Consider the following 26,500-nt stretch of genomic DNA (forward strand, 5'->3'; position numbering starts at 1 on the left):
TAAACATGGCAGGATCAAGATTTTTAGCAGCAGGAGCAGTTTTACATCATATGAGGATAATGAAACACATTAGATGATTTTTACAGTCATATGAAAAAGTTTGGGCACTCCTATTAATGTTAACCTTTTTTCTTTATAACAATTTGGGTTTTTGCAACAGCTATTTCAGTTTCATATATCTAATAACTGATGGACTGAGTAATATTTCTGGATTGAAATGAGGTTTATTGTACTAACAGAAAATGTGCAATCCGCATTTAAACAAAATTTGACCGGTGCAAAAGTATGGGCACCTCAACATAAAAGTGACATTAATATTTTGTAGATCCTCCTTTGGCAAAAATAACAGCCCCTAGTCGCTTCCTGTAGCTTTTAATGAGTTCCTGGATGAAGGTATATTTGACCATTCCGGTTTACAAAACAATTCCAGTTCAGTTAAGTTTGATGGTCGCTGAGCATGGACAGCACGCTTCATATCATCCCACAGATGTTCAATGATATTCAGGTCTGGGGACTGGGATGGCCATTCCAGAACATTGTAATTGTTCCTCTGCATGAATGCCTGAGTAAATTTGAAGCGGTGTTTTGGATCATTGTCTTGCTGAAATATCCATCCCCTGCGTAACTTCAACCTCGTCACTGATTCTTGCCAAGAATCTGCTGATACGGAGTTGAATCCATGCGACCCTCAACTTTAACAAGATTCCTGGTGCCGGCATTGGCCACACAGCCCCAAAGCATGATGGAACCTCCACCAAATTTTACTGTGGGTAGCAAGTGCTTTTCTTGGAATGCCGTGTTTTTTGCCTCCATGCATAACGCCTTTTTGTATGACCAAACAACTCAATCTTTCTTTCATCAGTCCACAGGACCTTCTTCCAAAATGTAACTGGCTTGTCCAAATGTGCTTTTGCATACCTCAGGCGACTCTGTTTGTGGCGTGCTTGCAGAAACGGCTTCTTTCGCATCACCCTCCCATACAGCTTCTCCTTGTGCAACGTCCGCTGTATTGTTGACCGATGCACATTGACACCATCTGCAGCAAGATGAAGCTGCAGGTCTTTGGAGGTGGTCTGTGGATTGTCCTTGACTGTTCTCACCATTCTTCTTCTCTGCCTTTCTGATATTTTTCTTGGCCTGCCACTTCTGGGCTTATCAAGAACTGTACCTGTGTTCTTCCATTTCCTTACTATGTTCCTCACAGTGGAAACTGACAGTTTAAATCTCTGAGACAACTTTTTGTGTCCTTCCCCTGAACAACTATGTTGAATAATCTTTGTTTTCAGATCATTTGAGAGTTGTTTTGAGGAGCCCATGATGCCACTCTTCATAGGAGATTCAAGTAGGAGAACAACTTGCAAGTGGCCACCTTAAATACCTTTTCTCATGATTGGATACACCTGCCTATCAAGTTCAAAGCTCAATGAGGTTACAAAACCAATTTAGTGCTTTAGTAAGTCAGTAAAAAGTAGTTAGGAGTGTTCAAATCAAGAAATTGATAAGGGTGCCCATACTTTTGCACCGGTCAAATTTTGTTTAAATGCGGATTGCACATTTTCTGTTAGTACAATAAACCTCATGTCAATCCAGAAATATTACTCAGTCTATCAGTTATTAGATATATGAAACTGAAATAGCGGTTGCCAAAACCCAAATTGTTATAAAGAAAAAAGGTTAACATTAATAGGGGTGCCCAAACATTTTCATATGACTGTATATAGTAAATAGCTGACTTTAGTAAATAACTGTATAATCACATATGTTGTTGGAGGTATACGAAGTCATTAAATGGTCACGGTTGTTTCAATCAATGTATGCTTATTAAATTGCTTATGTAGAAGCCACAAAGAAGGGAATTTTGTTTACTTACCGTAAATTCCTTTTCTTCTTGCTCCTATTGGGAGACCCAGACAATTGGGAGACCCAGACAATTGGGTGTATAGCTTCTGCCTCCGGAGGCCACACAAAGTATTACACTTTAAAAAGTGTAACCCCTCCCCTCTGCTATACACCCTCCCGTGCATCACGGGCTCATCAGTTTTGGTGCCAAAGCAGGAAGGAGGAAACTTATAAATTGGTCTAAGGTAAATTCAATCCGAAGGATGTTCGGAGAACTGAAACCATGAACCAAAAGAACAATTCAACATGAACAACATGTGTACACAAAAGAACAACAGCCCGAAGGGAATAGGGGCGGGTGCTGGGTCTCCCAATAGGAGCTAGAAGAAAAGGAATTTACGGTAAGTAAACAAAATTCCCTTCTTCTTTGTCGCTCCATTGGGAGACCCAGACAATTGGGATGTCCAAAAGCAATCCCTGGGTGGGTAAAAGAATACCTCGATAAAAAGAGCCGAAAAACGGCCTCCTCGTACAGGTGGGCAACTGCCGCCTGAAGGAGTCGCCTACCTAGGCTGGCGTCTGCCGAATCATCGGCATGCACCTGATAGTGTTTCGTGAAAGTGTGCAGACTCGACCAGGTAGCCGCCTGACACACCTGCCGAGCCGTAGCCTGGTGTCGCAATGCCCAGGACACCGACGGCTCTGGTAGAATGGGCCTTCAGCCCTGCAGGAATCGGAAGCCTAAAAGAACGGTAGGCTTCAAGAATTGGTTCCTTGATCCACCGAGCCAAGGTTGACTTGAAAACCTGAAATCCCTTACTCTGGCTCGCGATAAGGACAAGAGCGCATCAGACCGGTGCAGGGGCGCCGTGCGAGAAATGTAGAGCCGGAGTGCTCTCCCCAGATCTAATAAATGCAAATCCTTTTCACATTGGTGAACTGGATGCGGACCCAAAGAGGGGGAGACGATATCCTGATTGAGATGAAACGGGGATACCTTAGGGAGAAAGTCCGGACCGGACGTAGAACCACCCTATCCTGGTGAAACACCAGGAAGGGGGCTTTGCATGACAGCGCTGCTAGCTGAGACACTCTTCTGCGTGATGTGACTGCCACTAGGAAGGCCACCCTTTGCGAAAGGCGAGATAGAGAGATCCCGCATCGGCTCGAAAAGTGGCTTCTGAAGAGTCGTCAGCACCCTGTTAAGATCCGAGGGTGTTAACGGACGCTTGTAAGGTGGGACCGGAAAGCGCCGATACTTGTCCCTTGAGAGAGCCGAGAGACAAGCCCTTGTCCATTCCGGATTGAAGGAAAGAAAGAAAAGTGGGCAAGGCAAACGGCCAGGGAGTAAAACCCTGATCAGAGCACCAGGATAAGAAGATCCTCCAAGTCCTGTGGTAGATCTTGGCGGACGTTGGTTTCCTGGCCTGTCTCATAGTGGCAATGACCTCTTGAGATAACCCTGATGACGCTAGGAGCCAGGACTCAATGGCCACACAGTCAGGTTTAGAGCCGCAGAATTCAGAAGGAAATATGGCCCTTGAGGCAGCAAGTCTGGTCGGTCTGGGAGTGTCCACGGTTGACCCACCGTGAGGTGCCACAGATCCGGGTACCACGATCACCTCGGCCAGTCTGGAGCGACGAGGATGGCGCGGCGACAGTCTGACCTGATCTTGCGTAACACTCTGAGCAGTAGTGCCAGAGGAGGAAAAACATAAGGCAGTCGAAACTGCGACCAGTCGTGAACTAGCGCGTCTGCCGCCAGAGCTCTGTGATCCTTGGACCAAGCCATGAATGCCGGGACTTTGTTGTTGTGCCGAGACGCCATTAGATCGACGTCCGGCGTTCCCCGGCGGCAACAGATCTCTAGAAACACGTCCGGGTGAAGAGACCATTCCCCTGCGTCCATGCCCTGGCGACTGAGAAAATCTGCTTCCCAGTTTTCTACGCCCGGGATGTGAACTGCGGAGATGGTGGAGGCTGTGGTTTCCTCCCACAGCCGAATCCGCCGAACTGCTCGGAAGGCTTGACGACTGCGCGTGTGCCGCCCTGGTGGTTGATGTACGCAACCGTCGTGGCGTTGTCCGACTGAATTCGGATCTGCCTGCCCTCCAGCCACCGCTGGAACACCTTTAGGGCTAGATCCACTGCCCTTAACTCCAGAACATTGATCTGAAGGGAGGACTCTGTCGGAGTCCAGGTTCCCTGAGCCGAGTGGTGGAGGAAGACCGCTCCCCACCCTGACAGACTCGCGTCCGTCGTGACCACAGCCTCAGCTGGGGGCCGGAAGGATTTTTCCTCCGCCCAGGAAGTGGAAGAAAACACCACTGAAGAGAGGTTTTGCTGCAAGGGAAGAGAGACGTTCTTGTCTAAGTACGTCGACCTCCTGTCCCATTTGCGGTGTCCGATAGAATCGGACGCAGACGAAACTGCGCAAGGGAACTGCCTCCCTTGCTGCCCCCATCTTCCTTAGAAAGTGCATGAGGCGCCTCAAGGGGTGACTGGGCCCGAAGGAGAGATTGCACCCCTGTCTGTAGTGAACGCTGACTATGCAGCGGAAGCTTCACTATCGCTGAGAGAGTATGAAACTCCATCCCGAGGCAAGTCAGTGATTGGGTCGGTGTCAGTTTTGACCTTGGAAATTTGATGATCCACCCGAACCCCTGGAGGGTCTCCAGAGCAATGGTCAGGTTGAGTTGACATGCCACCCAGGAGGGTGTCTTGACTAGAAGATCGTCTAGGTAAGTGATCACCGAGTGGCCCTGTAGGACCGCCACCACTGCTGCCATGACCTTGGTGAAGATCCGTGGGGCTGTCGCCAGGCCGAATGGCAGTGCCACGAACTGAAGTGTTCGTCCCTGATGGCGAAACGCAGAAAGCGTTGAAGCTCGGGTGCGATCGGCACATGGAGATAAGCATCCTTGATGTCAATTGATGCTAGGAAGTCTCCTTGTGACATCGAGGCTTCAGAGTGTTCCCCGCCTGAAAAAGTGCATCGGCTCGCTCGGGGGGCGGAGATGTTTTGAAGAAACTAGTCGGAGGACGAGAGCAGAGCTCTATCCTGTAACCTTGAGACAGAATGTCTCTCACCCATCGGTCTTGGACATGTGGCCACCAGGCGTCGCAAAAGCGAGAGAGCCTGCCACCGACCGAGGACGCGGTCTTGGTGAGGCCGAAGTCATGAGGAAGCCGCCTTGTGACTTAGACCGCCATGCAGAAGAGTTCCTCTAGCCCTCCTCTGACCTGTTGGACATGGAGGAACGGAACTTTGCTGAGGACCGAAATGACCGAAACCTTTGGACTGGGGCAAGGACGATACCTTTCCCTTGGACTGTCTAGTAACTTCATCCAATTGCTCGCCAAACAAACGGTCGCCAGAAAATGGCAAACCGGTTAAGAACTTCTTGGAAGCAGAGCCTGCCTTCCATTCACGTAGCCACATGGCCCTGCAGACTGCCACCGAATTGGTGGATGCTACCGCTGTACGGCTCGCAGAGTCCAGGAACGGCGTTCATAGCGTAGAATGAAAAAACCTACGCCTGAGAAGTGAAGGACACAACCTGCGGGGCAGAGGTATGTGCAACCGCAATAATCTCAGCCAGAGAAGTTGAGATAGCTTGGAGTGCCCTCACGGCTGCGAAGGCTGGAGCAAAAGATGCGACTATGGCTTCATAGATGGATTTCATCATAAGCTTTATTTGCCTGTCAGTGGCATTCGTGAGAGATGGCATCTGCCACTAATACTACGGATCTCGCCGCCAGCCTAGAGACTGGAGAATCCACCCTGTGACACTGAGCCCAACCCTTAACAACGTCAGGGGGGAAAGGGTAACGCGTGTCAATAAGGCGCTTAGTAAGCGCTTGTCCGTAAAGTTCTGTGCTTCAGGACGGCCCCTCTGGAGTTAGAGTGATCGAAACACGCACTCCTGATGAAGTCGGGGAAGGTTCCCAGCGGGCCCGCTTAGCCTATCAGAGGCCGCGGTCCGTGACGGAGTTCTCACCGTGGGATCTGGGTGTTACCCCAGGAGCCCCTTGTTGTACCGACCCAGAGGGACCCGGGAGCGATGAACTCACAGCTCCCTGGCCCTGTGTTATCGGTCTGGACTGCAAGGCTTCCAGTATCTTAGCAGACCCTCTGTCCATAGACTGAGTCCTGGAATGTGAAAGCTACTCAGAGATTTGCTGATTCCAACATGCAAACTCTGTCCCTGTCATCTGTGCAGTGGAAACCGGCGGTACCACCTGGCCGAGGGTCCCACCAGTGCCGGAGGCTCCGGCTGAGTGAGTGCCCTCGGGGCCAAGCATTGTACACAACGAGGGAATGTGGAACCTGCCTGTAATATAGCCGCACAAGAGGTACAGGTTGTAAAATAAGCCAGTACCTTGGCACCCTTACTCTTTAAGAGCAGACAACAGCATGTCGTCCGCAGAGTAATCAGTGAGGGTATACAGCCAAAAGCAAATAATGCTACCGAACAGTGAGATCATATACCATATAAATAAACATATATATATACACTGCGGCACCAAGGGGGTCAGCACCTGAAAAAAACTGGTGCCCCACAGTGCTCAGTGAGGGGGAAGGAGGATACCAACGTATGCTCCAGCCCTCCCTGCCGACGTCCAGTCGGCCGTCCCGTCGTTACCCCTGACTGGCAGGCCTGAGAACGGGAGTATATGGTACTAGGCCGCAAGAGCCGGGGACTAAATTTAAAAACGCGGCCGGCAAACATGGCGCGGTCGGCGCGGTAGTCCCAGTCTCACAACCACTCAGCAACCGCTGCGGCATTTGTAACACAGATGCTGCATGCACCGTCCCTCAGGGGACACAGAGTACCTTATGATGCAGGGCTCTGTCCCTGATGATGTCCAGTCTCCTGTCCGTCAGAATCCCCCAGGGGCTGCGGATGGAGCCCGGTCCCAGTGCATGGCGACCGGTTAGGATCCCCCTCTCCCAGAGCAGTGGGAAACCCTTGCAGATTCTGAGATCCTCCACCGGCAGAATTATAACAATGGCTGCCGGCGTTCCGAGGGGAGGAGAGAGCCGTGGGCGGAACCGCAAAAGTGCGGGAACCTGGTGGCCCATAGAGATCAGTGAGGGGGGCGGAGGACAGCGAAGTGTGCTCCAGCCCTCACTGTCGGCATCATACCGACCGTCCCGCCTTTCTCCCTGACTGGAAGGGCTCAGGGGCGGGAGTTTAACACACTAGGCCGCAAAAGCCGGGGACTAAAGTATAAACCGCGGCCGACAAACAGGCACGGTCGGCGCGGTACTCCCAGACAAAAAATCCACACCGCAGTCGCAGCTGCGTCTGAGGCCAAGGTGCTTCATGCGCCGTCCCAACGGGGACACAGAGTACCTGTAGATGCAGGGCCATGTCCCTGACGATACTCCGTCTCCTGTCCAGCAGATTCCCCCAGGGGCTGCGGAGGGAGCCCGGTCCCAGTGGCTGGATGACCGGTTAGGATCCCACTTCCCCAGAGCCCCTAAGGGATGGGGAAGGAAAACGGCATGTGGCTCCTGCCTGTGTACCCGCAATGGGCACCTCAACCTTAACAACACCGCCGACCTGAGTGGGGTGAGAAGGGAGCATGCCGGGGGGCCTGTTATGGGCCCTCTTTTCTTCCATCCGATATAATCAGCAGCTGCTGCTGACTAAAATGTGGAGCTTGCGTGCATGTGTGCCTCCTTCAACACAAAGCATAAAAACTGATGAGCCCGTGATGCACGGGAGGGTGTATAGCAGAGGGGAGGGGTTACACGTTTTAAAGTGTAATACTTTGTGTGGCCTCCGGAGGCAGAAGCTATACACCCAATTGTCTGGGTCTCCCAATTGTCTGGGTCTCCCAATGGAGCGACAAAGAAAAAAGTAATAAATCACATTTGCAAAAATGTTTTTTGTTTTTTTGTCTTTTCTACGTAAAAAATTGCTCTAAGTGTCCACTAGGTGTCTCCCTTCTGAGCACCATGCTGTCTTCTGCCTGTTGTGAAGACTGATCCATCTATAATTACAGACAAGCAGGACGGATAACAAAAGTGGAGGCCTGGCCTTACAGGCCTGATGCTGCGCTCTGCTCTTAGGACACAGTTCCACTTGAATACAAATAATCACTCTGATATTGGTCCCGAAAAGTGGGAGGAGTGTCATGTGTATAGTCTTGCGCACGTCATGCGAGTGTGCGTTTTTTTTCTTGCCTGGCATCCGTATGACATGCGAGTGCCATGCGAATGCTGTGCGAGTGTCATGCAAATGCTGTGCGACTGTGTAGGTTTTTCTTACCTAGCATCCGTATGTAATGCTGTGCAATATTTTTCTCGCACCCATAGACTTCCATTAGCACGTCTGGTGCAATCTACACAGCCATACAAAGCATGCTGCAATTTGATCCTCAGCACAATTATATCTGAGGAACAAATTGCAGATGGACAGTGCCTGATTGATTAACACTGGTGCGAATGCAATTCGACGTTTTATCGGATTGTACTCGCCCATGAAAATCGCAAGTGGAACCGAGCTCTTACACACAGCATTGCAGGACCTCCTGCTGCACAGACTCTACAGCACAGTGGTAAAACTGCTGGAGCTTTTTCTTTTTAATTATCCCTGAATCTGTCTGACTGTTTTTATCCATCATTTACTTCTTATGTGAATTCACCTGCTCCTTCTTCATAGCAGATTAACTCTTCAATTATACTTTGTTCTTCTAGCTTAGGCTTATTTACAAAATCTTCCTTTTCACCTTTATTCACCTTTATTCACCTTTATTTCACCTTTATTCACCTTGTGCCTTGTTACTTACAGCAAACCAGCAATGCAATTCTCTGCTTCTCTCCTCCACTCACGCCTTTACTTTCCAGCTCACATTTCATAGATTACATGGTAAAAGGAACCTTTCATTAGAGTCTTCATGCTCAAACCACGGGCAGCATGAAGAAGAGCCTTGCTGCGCGATTGCAGCTTGGCAATCTTGCGCTGAAACCCTTTTTCTATACATTTGCTCTGAAAGCCTGCTGTGTTTCACAAAAAGCATTGGGTCCAATTCATCAAAGCTTTTACGACAAAATTCTGGTGTAGAAAGCTTTGAAATAAATAAATAAATTTATAATCGCAAAATTTTAATGCACACAAGAGTGAGCTACAATTTAGCGACTTGTGGCTGCATTATGCCATTTCCACCTAGCTCTAACAAAGTATGTAGAGTTGGGGTGAGATGTGGTATGGCAACCCCTGCTCGCCACAAATATTACTCCATTATCCTGTCCTGATTATGTTTTGTGGAGAGGCTCATGCCACTTTTTTTTTAGACGTTCATGCGCCTCTTAATGAATCAGAAGCGTCTGACTCCAGCACGGCACCTCATAAAGACCAGAGTGAACAATGCTTATCTTGATGAATCGGGGCTAAAGTTTGAAAAACTAGCCAAGAACTATAGGTAGAGACTTAACCAGATGGTTTGACCCCTGGCTGGTTTCGCCATGCCCCACTACAGTTAATTGACAGGTCTCTTCCAGTGGCGAAATGTGACTGCGATCGGGCCCAGGGGTGCAGGGGGCCCGCCAGCCCCAGCTGAATGTGAGTCTGAGGGCGCACATCCAGCTGAAATGAATCACAGCATAGAGACCCATTAGGTCCTTGCACTGCGATACAGGCTGTAGGCCAAACAGAAGCCGGTAGCTTTCATTGGCATCCCAGTAACAGAGGGCGGCACATAATATTGATGTCATACATTGCCATAGCACGGACGCCGATGAAAGCTACTGGCTTCTGCGTGCTGGCTACACAGGAGGACGCCGCATGATGTGTGAGTCGGGGAGGGTGAATACAATGGATTTTTTTTGCGTTAGAGAGAGCAGGGACACATTTACCAGGAGAGGGACAGTATATACCAGGATGACCGCAGGGGGGGGACAATATATATCATGAAGGCCCCAGGAGTGGGTCAGGATATACCAGGAGGGGGGACAGTGTCTACCAGGAGGGCCCCAGAAGAGGGACAGTATATACCACGAGGGAGATAGTATATGCCAGGAGGGCCCCTGAAGAGAAACAATATATACCAAGATGGGCCCAGGAGGGGGACAGTATATACCAGGATGGGCCCAGTAGATACCAGGAGGGGCACAGTAGATACCAGGAGGGGACACTATATACCAGAATGGGCAAAGGAGGGGGACAGTATATACCAGTAGGTGGACATATATACCAGGAAGGAGTCCAGGATGGGGTACATTAGGACAGGATCGGGGACATTACTACATAATGGGGGAGGAGTGCAACTAGTATATCTTTATAGGATTTAGATCTGAAAAACATGTGGGGGGGCCCAGGTCCAACTTTTGCACCCGGGCCCATCGAACTCTAGTTACACTACTGGTCTCTTCCATATACTTCATAGGGAGAGATCTATAGACCCCACACACTGTTTTCTCTAAAGCACCGCAGCATCTCAGAAAAAGACATACTTGCCTGAAATCCCGCAGAAAGGTTCTGAATCATGCTGCCCATGATTCATGTTGCATAAATCTAATGACAAGTTCCCTTTCAGACAAGGAAAAAATGGAGAGAAGGAATACAGGCAGGTAATGTGCATCTTTCATTTTCTAGTACGAACAGCTAACTATTGCCTTACCCTCACAGTCCCATCAAATGACCAGGAGAGGAGTTTGTCATTTTTGAGAATTTTGAAGCAGCGCACGGCTTCTTTGTGTCCTTGTAGTGAAAGACTCTTTTCAGCCGTCCAGTCCCAGACCTGAATTGGAGCACATTATTAATACAGCGTTTATACCATTTATACAATAAAAGGTGAATTGCTACATTTATGTACATACATGTTTACAATCACCACATTTAGTTACCCAGTACATAAACAGCATTAACGTATTCGAATATTCACCGCTGTGATGATATAAAAAGGATTTACGGTAATTTGAATGTATATTATTTATATTCCACCAATCCATAGAAATGCTTAAAATATCATAGGACTAGTATATTATTATCCAAGAATACACTTATAAGTAAGGTTTCTTAAAGGGAACCTGTCAGCAGAAATTTCACCCAAAACCTAAAAGATTCCCCCTCTGCAGCTCCTGGGCTGCATTCTAGAAAGGTCCCTGTTATTATTGTGCCCCCTGTGAGACCAAAATAAAGACTTTATAAAGTGGTACCTTTTTGTATTCAGATACTGTAAATGTGACACGGGGGCGGGCTCTCTGGCGTCCGTTATTCTGCCCCCTGGTCCTGTATGCCTTCCCCCATCGCTCCTTTCCATAGCTGATGCACCGCCCACTGCTCCAGCCATCCCCACGCATGCCCAGTGCCAGTCTCACGGTACTGAGCAGTGTGACCGCTGGTGACGTGTGCGCAGGCAAGTGATTATGGGCGGGGCTGTGATTGTTATCAGCAAATACCCGCCCATAATCTCGTGAGCGCGCAAACCTCACCAGCGGTCACACTGTGCTCAGGGTAGATGCTAGACTGTATGGGCTGCTTCCAGGGATGACGTCCCTTTTGTCACGTGATAGGGGCGTGTTCAAAATACTATCACGTGACAAAAGGGACGTCATCCCTGGAAGCAGCCCATACAGTCTAGCACCTACCCTGAGCACAGTGTGACCGCTGGTGAGGTTTGCGCGCTCACGAGATTATGGGCGGGTACTTGCTGATAACAATCACAGCCCCGCCCATAATCACTTGCCTGCGCACACGTCACCAGCGGTCACACTGCTCAGTCCCGTGAGACTGGCACTGGGCATGCGCGGGGATGGCTGGAGCAGTGGGCGGTGCATCAGCTATGGAAAGCAGCGATGGGGGAAGGCATACAGGACCAGGAGGCAGAATAACGGACGCCAGAGAGCCCGCCCCCGTGTCACATTTACAGTATCTGAATACAAAAAGGTACCACTTTATAAAGTCTTTATTTTGGTCTCCCATGGGGCACAATAATAACAGGGACCTTTCTAGAATGCAGCCCAGGAGCTGCACAGGGGGAATCTTTTAGGTTTTGGGCGAAATTTCTGCTGACAGGTTCCCTTTAAAACAACACGTGGCTACTTTTCAGATTTTCTTTTGAAAACTAAATGGCCAAAACCGTAAAAGAATTTACCTGCAAAAAAAATATTCCAGTGTGCACAAGCAAAAGCGTGACCATGTAAAATGTTTGAACCAATTTGATCAAGAAAACGAGAAAGGGCTCATTCACACGCGATTTTTCCACGTACGAGAAAAATAGACCAATGATCAGTGTTCAGTGTCATTTGTTTTTCTCTTGGAGAATTAAAAAATAAAAGACTTCTCCTTCTCCATTCTAACAGCATGTGAAAATCAGAGCGCACTTAGATGTCGCCCGAGTGCGGTCTGATTTTTTCAGTGACCCATTGATTTGCATTGTTAATTTTGATCTGACCTTAGGATTAAAATTAGACATTTCTCCACAATTTTCCATGGACCTCTTAGTCCACAAAATATCAAAGGACATGTGAATGGCTATAACTATTGTAAAAAATACAGAATGCACTCGTACAAGTGGATGTGTCAGTGAGCCAAAATAGTTTACACACCACGTTTTTATGCTGTAAACAAAAAACCCCACAAACTACTCTATTGCAAAACTGATAATTCTCCAGGATGGTACAATTACCGTGATACCAATCAAGTATCGTGTCTTTTTCTAGTTTAGATGCCTATTAAAATTCTGAACTTTGGTTTTCATTGTTATTTTCCAACATGCAAAACTTTATTTTTCCCAATCAATGGAGTTATGCGTGGGCTTCTTTTTTCATGTGGCAAGCTGGTGTTTTTATTGATACAATGTTTTGATGGCTTTTTATTGAGATTGAAAAAAATGCAATTATGGGGTTTCAATCTCTTTCCTTTTTATAGCATTTACCGATCAGGTTAATTAATTTTATATTTTGATATATAAAATGCTGCAATACCAAATATGCTGCAAATATGCTGTAATACCAATTATGTATTTTTATATTTCTTTATTTTTAACTGGGAAAAAGAGGGGGTTCAAATTTGAATGCTTTTAATATTTAAATATTTAGTATTAACTTTTTTTTTCCTATAGGGCCTTGAACTTGCGTTCCACTATTGACTCCCTGCTGTTACAGAAACTCATTGACTTCCAAAGTGGGAAGATAAGTCCCCGATCGAACACCTGAGCTGGATCGTTGGGCTTAACTACCACTCACTGTTAGTGATTGACAACTCTTGAGCCTGCTCCAAACACCCTGACACAGAATGTATTGATCTATCATGGAGCATTAAGGGTTAAATAAGTCTTTTAGAAATCATACAGAGAACACAGGGGTTAATTCTTAATTGTTTACGTTTTGGTGCTGTGAACACAGGGCAGGGTTAAGCCAATGGAGGTGGGCTTAATAGCTTTTGGGTCCTACTTTAAAGGGAGGAGGCCACTAGTGCAGCCACTAGTCTTACAGCCATGACTATAAAGTAAATGCCTAATCTTGGACACAGAACAGATTTTGTTTTGGTTTTTTTTTTATGCATTTCTACCTTTTTATTATTTAATTTTAAGAAACTAAAGTATAATTGGAGGAAAAGCTGCACATATTAGTGTTCTTTTAAAGCGATATTTCCATATCCAAGACCCTATCCCAACATGTACTAGGTGTAATAATAATATTAGCAAATCCCTCCAATTAGAAATGTAGTATAGTTCTCCCGATATAGCCACGTCTCTTACTTCATGTGCAGGGCATTGCAGCTTAAGTATCTATGGTTACAACCACAAGCAACTAACTGTCACTATATGAGTGGATGTAACCATGGATACCTAAGCTACTGTAATGCCCTGCACATGAAGAAGTGACATAGTTAATCAGGAGAACTATACTGCATTTCTAATTGGAGGTAGTTGATAATAATAACAATAATAATAATAATAATAATAATAAAAATATTACACCTTCTACATATTGGGATAGGATCTTGGAGATGGGAATACTAGTGATGAGCTAAATATGTGGGTTACTCATACCGCATACCTAGTAGTAATAATGAACCTAATGCAAGTCAATGGTGAACCCGAGCATTTTTCTTGAAGATTTACCAGAATAATGCTCGGGTTCTACACTGACTTGATTTAGGTTCATTATTCGTGACGAATACTGAAATAGTACTAGGTACTTGGTATGAATAACCCAACGCCAAATATTTAGTATTCGCTCATCACTAGTGAATACCCCTTGTGCTGAAAGACAGAATTTGGTTTTACACACAGTTTTACATGTAGGAAGTGAAACATAATAAAAAATGATCTCAAAGTAACTCTTTTGTGACACTATAGGGAATGCATCATGATGAAATTTGTAATGATCTGCAGCTTTGCAGGAAGAGCATGTACCGTTATCATGCCATTTCTAATGGGGTTGTGTTCCGCTGGGGAGCAGGAGAAATGAACAAAAAACAGCAATTGTGGACTGTACACTCTTATATAGAGGTGTAAAATGAGGAGTACAGTACTCACCCGGATTGTCGAGTCATCAGAGCTTGATACAAGCCATTTCCCATCAGGGGTGAACTGGCAATGCAGGACAGTTCCACTGTGACCCTTTAAGTGCTTCAGAAACTTGCCAGTGGCCAAATCAAAAACCTATACCCAAGAGATATAAAAAGGAAGATTTTACTCCACCACAGACAATTAAATATGCCAGGGAATAAATGCATGGGACAATCCAACCTTACTTGTTAAGCTTTTAGGGATCGTTCACACACTGCGTTCTTGCGGAATCTTTTTCTGCACAATTTTCCATGGGGGGAAAAAACCCCACAGTGCTTTACAGTAGCACAAATCTCAGGCACATGTTGCTAAATATTTCCTTGAGGATTTGACCACCACAGATGTTTTTTTCAAATCCGCAGAAAGTCCAATTTTTTCAGTGTTTTTGCATTGTTTTCATCCATTAATATAAATGGAATAAAAAATGCAAGTAAAAACGCGTCCAAAATGCAGCACTCTGGTTTTTGCTGCGGAAAAATCTGTTGCTAATATGTGCACGTAGCGATATAGAAAAATATTAAAAATATTGAATATTCAGGCCAAAAATAAAGCTATACAAATTATATACTGAGACATATACTGCTAAATATATAACTATCTATGCTAAACAGGGGTTAATGAGGTGAAATAGAGGAAGGGTTTAAGGACCAAAGTTTAATCTTCATATGAACGTGACATTCACATTCATCTACCTTGTTTTCGCGTTTCCTAGAAATAGCTCGGCACCTATTTCAGTAACGTTATCCTTTAAATACACATTCTATTATTCAAGCAGAAAGAACAAATTGGTTATTCAAAATGGAAGATTATGGCAGGAGAAATGCCCCCATGCGGAGTTATAAAACCAGGGCTTTAAAAGGGAATTAAAATCCACTGCAAGAAAAGGAGCGTTTATTTTCAATGCGGGTGCCTATTGTCCTGTCTGCAGTTTCCATTCCACTGACATTATTTAAGTTTTACCAGATGTTTGGGAATATAATGAAGCTGTGTGACTCTGTGACACCTGCCTGGCACAGGGAATTTATTCCAGTAGAATTGATTTTGTACAGTTCTACATAGTCTTTGTCTTCTAATTGGGATGAACTCCGAACACAGCGGTGTGCAGGCAGCGGCAGACCTTTCCGCCAGCATGGCTCTGAAGTGGTGTCACCGACAAGTGTGCACACAATTACACAAGCCATTGGCATACACTAATGCAGATTTATCATACAGAAACATGTCAAGTCCATTAGCCACACTTTATGTGAGTGCCCTCATTTTTGTCTTTCACATAATCAGACTTTTTTGTAACCTACAAGGTTTTTTGTTTGTTGTTGTATTTTTAGAGCTATCTCAGCTCCGCACTGCATGTTTGTGGACATGCCAAAACTGATGTATGACCTCAAACTAGCAATCCTCACAGAGTATCTATGATTAAAGCACATATAGAATAAAACCTAAAAGGTATTGTCTGATAAAGCAAATTTGATTTAAATATAAAATTATGAGGTCTAGTGACTAGAAGAGCACACTATTAGGTCTTGATGTGCTCCTCTAGCCATCTGACCACTGCAGCCAAACACAAGCTGCAGTGGTCTGGTGACTTCCGAGCAGGCAGAGCTTCTAGACCCGGCATGGAATTCCAAACCAACCTGGCTCATGCTGGATCCATGGAGGCGCTGAAAGGAGAGTATGCTGTTTTATTTATTTTACATACATCCATGCCTTAAGAAATTTTTCCAACTTGATTCATAAGACATGTTCCCTAAACTCAAATGCCTGTTCCTATAGTTATGCACTGACACTAAAGGAGCCAAGTGGTGCAATCACAGTGTCCATATGAGTGTGGGTATCGTGTGTGGTTTCCATGTCCTCTCTGAAGCCACTTGCTCACTACACTTCTGGATGTAGTGAGTGGCAGCCATGGACTGGCATGGGCCAGAGATCAGAGCCAAACCTGATACTCTGGTCTCTTGTTCCTGCCAGTCAGTGGCCACCGCTCACTAAACCTGGAAGTGTAAAGAGTAAGTGGCTTCAGAAGAGACACAGAGTGTGCCCAAATCCACACTTAGACCGGGGCCACACGGGGCACTAGTGCGATGCTCGCATGACACTCGGCTCACGCTGGCAGCACAGCAGGAGCAGAGTGTCATGCGAGTGTCCCTGCTACTGAAGTCTGACTGTGCGAGCGGACCTCAGCTGCGGGGGGCGGGCCAGCGCTGCGGAGGGGCGTGCCGGCACAGAGGAGGGGAGGGATGGATTTATGTCCCTCTCTCCTCCGTAGCCGGCTATTGCGATTCTCGCTCTGCACGCGCGGTACACCGGTGTACCGCGAGTGCAGTGCAATTTTTCTCTCGCCCCATTAACTTGAATGGGTGCGAGAGAAAAGAGTCTCGCATTGCAGTCGCAGCATGCTGCGATTGTTTTCTCGGTCCTTAGGGCTAAGAAAATAATCACTCATGTGCGCTGACACACAGGCTAGAATTGGTCCGAGTGGAATGCGATGTTTTATCGCACTCCACTAAAATCGATTTTCTCGCCGTGTGGCTTAGGCCTTCGTGTGTGCCACAATGAGAGTGTGAGCACCTCACTGTGCTAATCCAATGTCAGTGCTCAAGAACAGGGATTCGGTTTTAGGGAACACTCGCTGTGAGAAAATGAGTGCGAACAATCCAGCTCAGAGACAGTCCTATATATGCAAATCTGAGGGTGTAACCGTGCATGGAGACATTGGCCACATCGAGGATTCCAATTTCCATATGGATTAAAAGTGATTTTTTTTCTGTAACTACTCCCTACATCTTGTATAGTGCTGCTTCCTTCTTTACATATACTGAACACTTTTCAAACCTAAAAATGAATGGATGCCATCAATAACAAAATTATTTAATTGTATGAAGTTCTGAGCAAAAATCCATTTCCTCCAAATGATTATCATAAACTAACGTTTCAAGGAAAAATTTTTTTTTTTTTTTTTTTTACGATAATCGGGAATTTTAATCAGGCTGCCAATAATCTGAAGATGGTAGGCTATGCACACTGAACGATCTATTATAATTCAGTGGACATTAAACAAACGTCGACCAGCAAGCTTACTGTCAGACAGCAGTCATTTAACCCTAAGTGTCTCATAGTCTAAACAAACCTGCAGGCTCAAATTTGTTTCTTGAGACCTTAGAGATTCCTTAGAAAGCAAAGCCCACATAGTTTTGAACATAGCAAATCCCTATCAAAATCTCCGTTCTACGTTGTCTGACAGGGACTAAACATTGATGAATAGGTTGAGTAAGTTCATGTTGTCCAGGACCGGCAGACTGCACGCTTTACCCTCGGAGATTACATTTTATATGCATGCTAACAATTTGTTAGTGAAGATCTGAAGCAGTTATATGGATGAGTCAGTGCTTGCTTATAAAGTTGACAGAAAGGACAATGCACTTATAAAAACTGATAGGAGTATGCACTCAAATATGTTATTCCGATTTCGCACACCATAAATGTCTCTTGAAACATGGGGACTGACATTTTATAAATGTGAATCACGTACTTGAGCATGCTAAGTATTGCCTTTTCTTACGAGAACTGCTCTTCCTTTCAAGCATTTTACAAATTGCAGTCCTTTCATCTCTCACCTTTCTAGCTAAGATGGGAATCAATTCCGCAAAAAAAAAATATTAAAGAATGAAAAAGATGGAAAGAAATTCCAGCAAAAAGAATGAAAGATTATGCCAAATTGGTTGGCAAAGCAGTAAATAAACACAATACTCATCATACGATATATCCAAAATCAACAATGGATCAACCTAGTGTCTTCTAGATCATATATCGCTTATGTAAAGAGCACATGCCAACTGGAAGGGTTAGGAGACATACCTGGACACTTCCATCTTCCCCACCGACAGCCGCTAAGTGTTGATCAGGGCGCAGGCAGCAGCACGTTAATGAAGACTCCTGAATGCTGCTCTGACAAATGATATCTCCAGACTTTCCATTAATTAACTGATGAGATAAAATGACAACAGGATGATTATTTAGGAAAATGGCGTGCACACTGTAGGTAGTTGAGGTTCAAGTAGTTGGGTTAATGAACCCTAGACATAGTCAGTGTTTCTCTGGCTATGAACAGGATGATTATGGCACCATATGTAACATATTAATTCACGTGAGTAGTCATCGAACCCTAATTATTTAATTGGATGTCCAGTCACTAGTCTAGTGCAGAACCTCATCGTTCTAGAGATTGGTTGGGGTCAATCACTGATTTGATGGTTATGATCCATCAGATTGGCACGTTGTGTCACATAACTTGTGGATAGGAAAAACAATTTTGATGCTAATGTCACTACATGAGCCTGGTTATGAAAAAGTGCACCAACTTTGCTTTTAAGACAGATAATACTAGATAATTCACAGGTGTCTGTAACTGAAAGCATGAAGATCTACAACTACGACCCTATAGGACATTTAATAAAAAAAAAATATATATATAGCTGTCAATGTAATAGAAAGACACAGTATTTACCTGAGCCCCCACTCGAGCAGTCACAAGCTGTATTACTGGCATCATGGCTCCAACCGTTCAGGAGCAACACCAGCAGTACAGCGTGACAGCTACAGCTGTCCCCTGCCTGCCACAGATAAGCAAAGTCCCGCAGCACTGCTTGGGGCTCAGATCTAGATCTCTAGACAAAATGCAGAAGAGTACTGAGCCTTTTAGGTAATCACATGTTGATACCAACACTTAATATGTGCTCACTGAGTAGTTCCTCTGTGTGTATATATTATTTATTTTATATATATATATATATATATATATATATATATATATATATATATATACTAGAAGGTGGCCCGATTCTAACGTATCGGGTAGTCTAGAATGTGTATGTAGGGTAGCAGATTGAATTATAAAATAATCAGCAAGTCTTGAATAATGATGGTTCATTTCTTGCTCGTTGGTCTTCCGCTGTGCAGCACGCATCGGCGTATTTGACAGTGAGAGACCAACGATCTGAATGGGCAGGGAGCCGGCGTACACTGGTAACCATTTTACACAATTGGGTAACTATGCAAAGCGCTTTGCTTAGTTACCCGATGTGTACCATGGTTACCAGTGTACGCCGGCTCAAGCACACATGTGCCGGGAGCCGGGGGTAAGGTGGTAACCATGGTACACATTGGGTAACTAACGAAAGCGCTTTCTATAGTTACAGGATTGTGTACCATTTGTTACCAGCGTACGTCGGTAAGCTGATAATCATGGTACACATTGGGTAACTATGCAAAGCGACAGTGCTGGTTTATTTTTTGCTTGTTGGTCTCCTGCTGTGCAGCACGCATCGGCGTGTTTGACAGTGTGAGACCAATGATCTGAATGGGCAGAGAGCCGGGGTAAGCTAGTAACCATGGTACACATCGGGTAACTATGCAAAGTGGTTTCCATAGTTACCCAATGTGTACACTGGTTAACAGCGTACGCCGGCTCCGGCACACGTGTGCCGAGAGTCGGGGTAAGCTAGTAACCATGTTACACATTGGGTAACTAAGCAAAGCGGTTTCTATAGTTACCCAATGTGTATCATGGTTACCAGCGTACGCCGGGTCCGGCACACGTGTGCCGGGAGCCGGGGTAAGCTAGTGGTTTCACACATCCGGCTTTTCTTGACTTTGTCGGATGCTGCGCACCCTAGAGAAAATATGGGTCTTTTTAATAAAAATATTCTCTATATTTACTTCTCTCCAGCGATGTTGTCTCCGGCTCTGCTGCCTCCCGCTCTTTATCGCCGCTCATTATACTCACTGAATATTCAGTGCCCTGAGGAGCTGGAAGCAGGAACAGCGCTGGGGACTTCAGTGCCGGGGACTGCATCGCTGGGTGAGTGTACAGCAGAGTATGTGTGTGTGTGTGTGTGTGTGTGTGTGTGTGTGTGTGTGTGTGTGTGTGTGTGTGTGTGCATGCATGTGTGCTATGTGTGTATGCGCACGGTGTATCCATGTGTGTCTTGTGTGTGTGTGTATACATGCATGTGCGCTATGTGTGTATGCGTTCGGTGTATCTATGTGTGTCTGCTATGTGTGTATATGTGCTCAGTGTGTGTGTGTGTGTGTGTATACATGCATGTGCGCTGTGTGTATGCGCTCGGTGTATCCATGTGTGTCTGCTGTGTGTATACATGCATGTGCGCTATGTGTGTATGCGCTCGGTGTATCTATGTGTGTCTGCTATGTGTGTATATGTGCTCAGTGTGTGTGTGTGTGTGTGTATATACATGCATGTGTGCAGTGTGTATGCGCTCGGTGTATCCATGTGTGTCTGCTGTGTGTGTGTGTGTATACATGCATGTGCGCTGTGTGTATGCGCCCAGTGTATCCATGTGTGTCTGCTATGTGTGTATATGTGCTCAGTGTGTGTGTGTATATACATGCATGTGCGCTGTGTGTATGCGCCCAGTGTATCCAGGTGTGTCTGCTATGTGTGTATATGTGCTCAGTGTGTGTGTGTATATACATGCATGTGCGCTGTGTGTATGCGCCCAGTGTATCCATGTGTGTCTGCTATGTGTGTATATGTGCTCAATGTGTATGCGCCCAGTGTATCCATGTGTGTCTGCTATGTGTGTATATGTGCTCAGTGTGTGTGTATACATGCATGTGCGCTGTGTGTATGCGCTCGGTGTATCCATGTGTGTCTGCTGTGTGTGAGTATACATGCATGTGCGCAGTGTGTATGCGCTCGGTGTATCCATGTGTGTCTGCTGTGTGTGTGTATATACATGCATGTGCGCTGTGTGTATGCGCCCAGTGTATCCATGTGTGTCTGCTATGTGTGTATATGTGCTCAGTGTGTGTGTATATACATGCATGTGCGCTGTGTGTATGCGCCCAGTGTATCCATGTGTGTCTGCTATGTGTGTATATGTGCTCAGTGTGTGTGTGTATATACATGCATGTGCGCTGTGTGTATGCGCCCAGTGTATCCATGTGTGTCTGCTATGTGTGTATATGTGCTCAGTGTGTGTGTGTGTGTATATACATGCATGTGCGCTGTGTGTATGCGCCCAGTGTATCCATGTGTGTCTGCTATGTGTGTATATGTGCTCAGTGTGTGTGTGTATATACATGCATGTGCGCTGTGTGTATGCGCCCAGTGTATCCATGTGTGTCTGCTATGTGTGTATATGTGCTCAGTGTGTGTGTATACATGCATGTGTGCTATGTGTGTATGCGTCGGTGCATCCATGTGTGTCTGCTATGTGTGTGTGTGTGTAACCGTACACTGTACAGGACAGTGGCTGCGCCGCAACTTCCTGGTCACATGAAAACACGTGATCGGAGGTTGCCGCGCGGCAACTGTAGTGTACACAGTGCACGGGAGCGCGCCGGATGCGACAAAGTGGAGAAAAGGTAAGCGACAGTGCTGACGTGTGCCGGGAGCCGGGGTAAGCTAGTAACCATCTTACACATCGGTAACTAAGGAAAGCGGTTTCTATAGTTACCCGATATGTACTATGGATACCAGCCTACGCTGGCTCCGGCACACGTGTGCTAGTGGCTTTTCTCCACTTTGTCTTGCGGTGTGGGCTTCGGGTGCTTCAGCAGTCACCTGGGTGTTGGGCGTCTCCGTGTGGGTTCGGGGAATGCGTGCGGGGAACGGGGCCAGGGCGATCATCCAATGCGTGAGGGGGCGGGGCCTGGCCAAGCGTCCAATGCGTGCAGGGTGCTGGGGCGAGTGGCCAATCCATGGGGGGGGCAGGGCCAGGGCGAGCCGAGCGGCCAATCCGTGCTGGGGTGGCGGGGCCATGCCGAGGCCAGCGGCCAATCCGCTGGTTGTCACCGTAAGGACACAATTTTGGAGCAAGACAGACAGATAGACAGACAGACAGAATAAGGCAATTATATATATATATATATATATATATATATATATATATATATATATATATATATATATATACACACATATACACACACACGCACACACATACACACATACACACATACAGTGCCTACAAGTAGTATTCAACCCCCTGCAGATTTAGCAGGTTTACAGATTCGGAATTAACTTGGCATTGTGACATTTGGACTGTAGATCAGCCTGGAAGTGTGAAATGCACTGCAGCAAAAAAGAATGTTATTTCTTTTTTTATTTTTTTTTTTTTAAATTGTGAAAAGTTTATTCAGAGGGTCATTTATTATTCAACCCCTCTAACCACAAGAATTCTGTTTGGTTCCCCTAAAGTATTAAGAAGTTTTTCAGGCACAAAGAACAATGAGCTTCACATGTTTGGATTAATTATCTCTTTTTCCAGCCTTTTCTGACTAATTAAGACCCTCCCCAAACTTGTGAACAGCACTCATACTTGGTCAACATGGGAAAGACAAAGGAGCATTCCAAGGCCATCAGAGACAGGATCGTGGAGGGTCACAAGGCTGGCAAGGGGTACAAAACCCTTTCCAAGGAGTTGGCCCTACCTGTCTCCACTGTTGGGAGCATCATACGGAAGTGGAAGGCTTATGGAACTACTGTTAGCCTTCCACGGCCTGGACAGCCTTTGAAAGTTTCCACCCGTGCCGAGGCCAGGCTTGTCCGAAGAGTCAAGGCTAACCCAAAGACAACAAGGAAGGAGCTCCGGGAAGATCTCATGGCAGTGGGGACATTGGTTTCAGTCAATACCATAAGTAACGTACTCCACCGCAATGGTCTCCGTTCCAGACGAGCCCGTAAGGTACCTTTACTTTCAAAGCGTCATCTCAAGGCTCGTCTACAGTTTGCTCATGATCACTTGGAGGACTCTGAGACAGACTGGTTCAAGGTTCTCTGGTCTGATGAGACCAAGATCGAGATCTTTGGCGCCAACCACACACGTAACGTTTGAAGACTGGATGGCACTGCATACGACCCCAAGAATACTATCCCTACAGTCAAGCATGGTGGTGGCAGCATCATGCTGTGGGGCTGTTTCTCAGCCAAGGGGCCTGGCCATCTGGTCCGCATCCATGGGAAGATGGATAGCACGGCCTACCTGGAGATTTTGGCCAAGAACCTCCGCTCCTCCATCAAGGATCTTAAGATGGGTCGTCATTTCATCTTCCAACAAGACAACGACCCAAAGCACACAGCCAAGAAAACCAAGGCCTGGTTCAAGAGGGAAAAAAATCAAGGTGTTGCAGTGGCCTAGTCAGTCTCCTGACCTTAACCCAATTGAAAACTTGTGGAAGGAGCTCAAGATTAAAGTCCACATGAGACACCCAAAGAACCTAGATAACTTGGAGAAGATCTGCATGGAGGAGTGGGCCAAGATAACTCCAGAGACCTGTGCCGGCCTGATCAGGTCTTATAAAAGACGATTATTAGCTGTAATTGCAAACAAGGGTTATTCCACAAAATATTAAACCTAGGGGTTGAATAATAATTGACCCACACTTTTATGTTGAAAATGTATTAAAATTTAACTGAGCAACATAACTTGTTGGTTTGTAAGATTTACGCATCTGTTAATAAATCCTGCTCTTGTTTGAAGTTTGCAGGCTCTAACTTATTTGCATCTTATCAAACCTGCTAAATCTGCAGGGGGTTGAATACTACTTGTAGGCACTGTATATGTATGTTGCAGGCAATGTATGAAAACCCGGCATTCTATAGAATACCTAGGCAATGTATACAATCTCTGTTATTTTCAGGCAAGGTATGAAATATCTGTGTTGTTATATACCTTCCCTAGGCATTACATAAAATGTCTAGGTATTATAAAGAATGACAAGAACTACTCAGGGCAAAGTCTGATATAGTGCCCAGATTGGAAAAGTATTTAGTAACAAAGAGTCAAAAAACTAATGAAAGAAGAAAATCTAAATGAACAACAGGATACATTTACTGGGAAAAACACAAAGAAACAGAAGTGTCATTCCTGACTATAAGGCCAAGTGCCCACGGAAGAAAGTGTCCCGTGGATCTATCCGCAGGACATTCCACAGGAGCTCCCAGAAAACCGCAGCACAACTTTGTCTGTTTACATGCTGCGGTTTTATTGCGGAATGTCCTGCTGATATGCTGCGGTCGTTCTGCATTGTGGATACAGTACCATGGCTTCGGCACTGCATCCTCAATGCAGAACAAGTGCTGGAGTGATCGGGACGTTCGTACTTGCCTCCATCACACAGCACTTCACTTACCGGCTGTGTCTGTCTGCACATTGCCGGAGAAGGAGGGCGGGCCTGAACTAGCTCCGGCTGTCACATGACCGGAGCTCGTGCAGGCCCCTCCCACCTCCTGCTTCTGGCTCCACTGCGCTCCTCCCGATGTCTTCTATCAAGGCAGGTAAGTATGGGATAGTGCGGAAAAATCTGCAAGAATAATTGACATGCTGCAGATTTTTCCGCAGGGAAATCTGCATTATTTCCGCTGCGGAAAAAAACGCAGCATGGGCACAGCAGTTCCAAAATGACATAGAAATTTACTGTGGATTTTTGAAAAATCCACGGAATTTCTGCGAAAAAATCGCGGCAAATTCCGCAAATTTTCCGCAGCGTGGGCACATAGCCTTAAGCGGGCTTTACACGCTGCGACATCGCTAGCCGATGCTAGCGATGGCGAGCGTGATAGCACTTGCCCCATAATTATGCCGATATGTGAAGATCGCTGCCGTAGCGAACATTATCGCTACGGCAGGGTCACACGTACTTACCTACTCCTTTCTAAGGGGGCGGTTCGCTCGGTGTCACAGCGACGTCACTAAGCGGCCGCCCAATCAATGTGGAGGGGCGGGACGAACATCCCACCCACCTTCTTCCATCCTCATTGCTGGCGTGTGGCAAGTAAGAAGAGGTTCCTCGTTCCTGCGGCGTCACACGTAGCGATGTGTGCTGCCGCAGGGACGAGGATCAACTTCGCCCAAGCGACAACAGCGATAATTGGAGAGGACCCCCATGTCAACGAGGAGCGATTTTGAACGTTTGCAACGATCCAAAATCGCTCCTAGGAGTCACACACAACGAGATTGCTACAGCGGCCGGATGTGCGTCACAAAATCCGTGACCCCAACGAGATCGCTGTAGCGATCTCGTAACGTGTAAAGCCACACTTAGTCTTTAGTAACAAACAGTCAAAAACAAGAAGGAAGAAATGCAAAATGAACAACAGGATATCTGTCCACCTAATTTTAGATGCTAGGAAATGTATGAACATCTACAGTTAGGTCCAGAAATATTTGGACAGTGACACAATTTTCGCGAGTTGGGCTCTGAATGCCACCACATTGGATTTGAAATGAAACCTCTACAACAGAATTCAAGTGCAGATTGTAACGTTTAATTTGAAGGTTTGAACAAAAATATCTGATAGAAATTGTAGGAATTGTACACATTTCTTTACAAACACTCCACATTTTAGGAGGTCAAAAGTAATTGGACAAATAAACCAAACCCAAACAAAATATTTTTATTTTCAATATTTTGTTGCGAATCCTTTGGAGGCAATCACTGCCTTAAGTCTGGAACCCATGGACATCACCAAACGCTGGGTTTCCTCCTTCTTAATGCTTTGCCAGGCCTTTACAGCCGCAGCCTTCAGGTCTTGCTTGTTTGTGGGTCTTTCCGTCTTAAGTCTGGATTTGAGAAAGTGAAATGCATGCTCAATTGGGTTAAGATCTGGTGATTGACTTGGCCATTGCAGAATGTTCCACTTTTTTGCACTCATGAACTCCTGGGTAGCTTTGGCTGTATGCTTGGGGTCATTGTCCATCTATACTATGAAGCGCCGTCCGATCAACTTTGCGGCATTTGGCTGAATCTGGGCTGAAAGTATATCCCGGTACACTTCAGAATTCATCCGGCTACTCTTGTCTGCTGTTATGTCATCAATAAACACAAGTGACCCAGTGCCATTGAAAGCCATGCATGCCCATGCCATCACGTTGCCTCCACCATGTTTTACAGGGGATGTGGTGTGCCTTGGATCATGTGCCGTTCCCTTTCTTCTCCAAACTTTTTTCTTCCCATCATTCTGGTACAGGTTGATCTTTGTCTCATCTGTCCATAGAATACTTTTCCAGAACTGAGCTGGCTTCATGAGGTGTTTTTCAGCAAATTTAACTCTGGCCTGTCTATTTTTGGAATTGATGAATGGTTTGCATCTAGATGTGAACCCTTTGTA

The 26,500-nt window shown here is 45.9% G+C and overlaps 1 protein-coding gene across 1 annotated transcript in view; it reads right to left on the minus strand.

Annotated features, from left to right (window-relative positions):
- The window catches only part of APAF1 (apoptotic peptidase activating factor 1), a 166,241-nt gene that overhangs the window by 13,740 nt on the left and 126,001 nt on the right, over positions 1-26,500 (minus strand). Inside the window, exons 21-23 of the mRNA XM_075344681.1 lie at positions 18,223-18,348; positions 14,338-14,463; positions 10,471-10,590 (exon numbers count right to left, since the gene is read on the minus strand). Coding sequence (XP_075200796.1) covers positions 10,471-10,590; positions 14,338-14,463; positions 18,223-18,348 — 372 coding nt within the window. The remainder of the gene's footprint in view (positions 1-10,470; positions 10,591-14,337; positions 14,464-18,222; positions 18,349-26,500) is intronic.

This window comes from Anomaloglossus baeobatrachus, chromosome 4 (assembly GCF_048569485.1).
Source record: "Anomaloglossus baeobatrachus isolate aAnoBae1 chromosome 4, aAnoBae1.hap1, whole genome shotgun sequence".
NCBI classification, from domain to species: domain Eukaryota; kingdom Metazoa; phylum Chordata; class Amphibia; order Anura; family Aromobatidae; genus Anomaloglossus; species Anomaloglossus baeobatrachus.